The sequence below is a fragment of the Colletotrichum chrysophilum genome, assembly GCF_026319265.1.
Source record: "Colletotrichum chrysophilum strain AFK26 chromosome Unknown scaffold_22, whole genome shotgun sequence".
Taxonomy (NCBI): domain Eukaryota; kingdom Fungi; phylum Ascomycota; class Sordariomycetes; order Glomerellales; family Glomerellaceae; genus Colletotrichum; species Colletotrichum chrysophilum.
This window is the reverse complement of record NW_026517309.1, coordinates 382,922-385,643: the sequence shown is the minus strand read 5'-3', so window position 1 is coordinate 385,643 and position 2,722 is coordinate 382,922. Positions and strand designations below refer to the sequence as shown.

General features: G+C 54.6%; 1 protein-coding gene across 1 annotated transcript; it reads right to left on the bottom strand.

The window, feature by feature from the left end:
- Positions 1 to 1,097: 1,097 nt before the first annotated feature.
- Positions 1,098 to 2,430, bottom strand: COL26b_003874 (uncharacterized protein; the record flags this gene model as incomplete). The annotated part of the gene is made up of 2 exons (XM_053176759.1): positions 1,098 to 1,766; positions 1,819 to 2,430. The coding sequence occupies 2 exons, from the start codon at positions 2,428 to 2,430 to the stop codon at positions 1,098 to 1,100; spliced, it is 1,281 nt and encodes a 426-aa protein (XP_053039369.1).
- Between the last annotated feature and the right edge of the window lie 292 nt (positions 2,431 to 2,722).

Here is a 2,722-nt window from a genome sequence, read left to right as displayed (position 1 = left end):
AACTCCCCGCGTGCGAAGGCACACCAGGACAGCAGCGGCGCTAAGTTCATCCCATCCCGTCGTGAAGGTGCCGTGAAACCTTGTTTCGCGTGTGAGAGCGAGCGAAAGTCTTGCCTTGTGTTGTTTTGGCTCTGACCGCTGGACCTCCCCGACGAGGGTGCGCGTGCGTTGAGTAAGTGTAGTGTCGTCATGGCATCATGTCCTACCTAACAAGACTCGGGATGAAATAAGGGAAGGAAGGCTGTGTATGGTCAACGGGATTGTCCAAGTTCGCGATACAAACCCCGGGCCTCGCATCGTATCGGTAAAGATGCAAATGCGAGGAATCTGAAGAATCCACGCAGATTGGGTTTTCCGTCTCCGAGTGCGCGCGTGGGTGACGTTCTTTCGCCTCCCGTCTCATCTCGTTCCAACGGTCCGGTGAGAAGGGTGGGGTTGCTTGGTGATCGTCGTGCTTGCAGATTGTGATGTGTGTATTGGAAGATCGTGATCACGATAGAAGAGTCATGTCACTCGATGGATAGGCAAGAGATGAAGTTAACGTCTTGTAGCTGTCTGCTGTCATTACCTAAGTCTTCCCATCCCTCCCCCGTCGCAAGTAAATACAAGTTTTTGGCTTATAAATGAAAAATGATTCGAGAAAAATCGTTGACTAGACAGGAGGGAAAAGGTTATAAACCCAGGACAGTGAAGAGTTACGAGGAAACCAGCCCCGTCGAGGGTTTTTGTTCTTTTTCTTTGCGTCTTGTCTGTGGAAAGTTTCTTGAAATGCGGTATGGTGTTTGTGTGATGACCTCTTCTTGCTTAAAAGTGTCTTTTTACATACAAGTTATCCCTCTCCCTGGTCGAGAGACGGGACAGGTTTTGCAGTCGAAAAGGCCCGCGCGCCATGCTATGACTGGGTATCCTCTAATAAAATGCCGTGAATATTTTTACTCTCTTCTTTGCGTTTCGTCTCCTCCTCGAACCAAAAAAATGAAGTACACAAGTGTCGCGGATATTAAACCAAGGAAATCGAGGTTAAAGAAAAGACGCCATGTGTGGTTTCATGCTTCGAGCTCTCGTGAAATGGTAATCGGACCAATGAAATAGCTCGCTTAGAGCTGGCCGTTGTTGGCGATGCGGTTGGTCGTGCCGGCAGTGTTCTGCTGGACGGTGGCGCCAGAGGCATCGGAGAGGGCGAGGATGCGGTCGGTGACGGCCTTGACGGTGTTCAGGCCCTCAAGACCCATGAGGTAGGCGGCGAGACCAGCAACGTGGGGAGAGGCCATGGAGGTACCAGAGAGGGTGTTGGTGGCAGTGTTGGAGGTGATGCCGACGGACAGAATGTTGACACCGGGGGCGAAGACGTCGACGGACTGGCCAAAGTTGGAGAAGGAGGCCTTGCGGTCGTTGCGGGCGTCAATGGCACCGACGGTGATGGCGTTAGGAGCGGAGGCGGGAGAGGTGTTGCCGGCGTCCTGGTTCTCGTTACCGGCAGCGACGACGGGGACGACACCGGCGTTGTTGAGAGCCTGGATGGCGCGGTTGACGGCCTGGGAAGCGGAGCCACCGAGAGACATGTTCATGACAGCCTTGCCGGTAAGGTTCTTCTTCTGGACGTCGTCGATAACGAACTGCATGCCCTCGAGGACACCAGAGTTGGAGCCAGCACCATCGCCGTCGAGGACCTTGACACCGATCAGGTTAACGTTCTTGGCAACACCGAAGGTACGGCCGCCAATGGTGCCAGCAACGTGGGAGCCGTGGCCGTTCTCGTCAGTGTCCTAAATCGTGTCAGTTTCCAAGGCGGAATAAGTGTAAGCTGTAAGTACATACGACGCTGTTGATGAAGTTGGCGCCAAAGGTGGCACGGGTCTCGAACTCGGAGTGAGTGGTCATGATACCGGTGTCGACAATGTAGGCGGTGATACCCTGGCCACCTGTCTGGTCAAAGACGTAGCCGGTCTCGCCAGCAGTGGCGTGAGACAGACGGACAAGGCCGGGAGGGGCGTTGGTCTGGGAAACGGTGGCGGACAGCTTGACCTTGGCATCCTGCTCGACGTAGGCGACCTCGTCGGCGCTCATGACGGACATGATGAAGGTGTCGTCGGCCTCCATCGTCATGGCACGCCAGCCGTTCATCTTGAAGCTCTTGGTGGAGGTGGACAGCTCGCGGCCGTCGAGGGCGCGCTTTCCAATGTTGCGCTTCTTGATGGAGGAGATGAAGGACTGCTGCTTCATGTCGATGGCATCGTCGTCGAAGGTGTTGTTGTAGACGACAATGTACTTGTTAGGAATCAGGTCCAGGGCGTCGAGGTTGGAGATGGGAACACCCATGAAGGAGCCGGATGTGTTGGTAGAGCTGGAGCTGCCTCCGAGGCCGAAGGGGGCGGCAAGGCCGAGAGCGGGCAGCAGAGCCGCGACGAAGGTGGAAACGGCGCGAACCATGTTGGGCGAGATGTGTATGTAAATACGGGTTGTTGATATTTAAGCAAGGAAGGTTTGTACGGGAGAGAGCTAGCTCGTCGTCGTGTTTGGTGTGTTTAAGAAGCGAAAATATGAGACCGCTGGTCTGTGAGCAAAAAAGTCGACGGCTGGAAAGAGGTCGTCGAGGTGTGCGTGGGAGTGAGTGAGTCGTGGTCGAGCGACGGAAGGAGTGCGATGTTGAGAGAAGATGCAATAAGGGATCCGGATACCAGTCACGACAAAAAGCCTTTGTTACGCTCTTGATCTCAAGTCA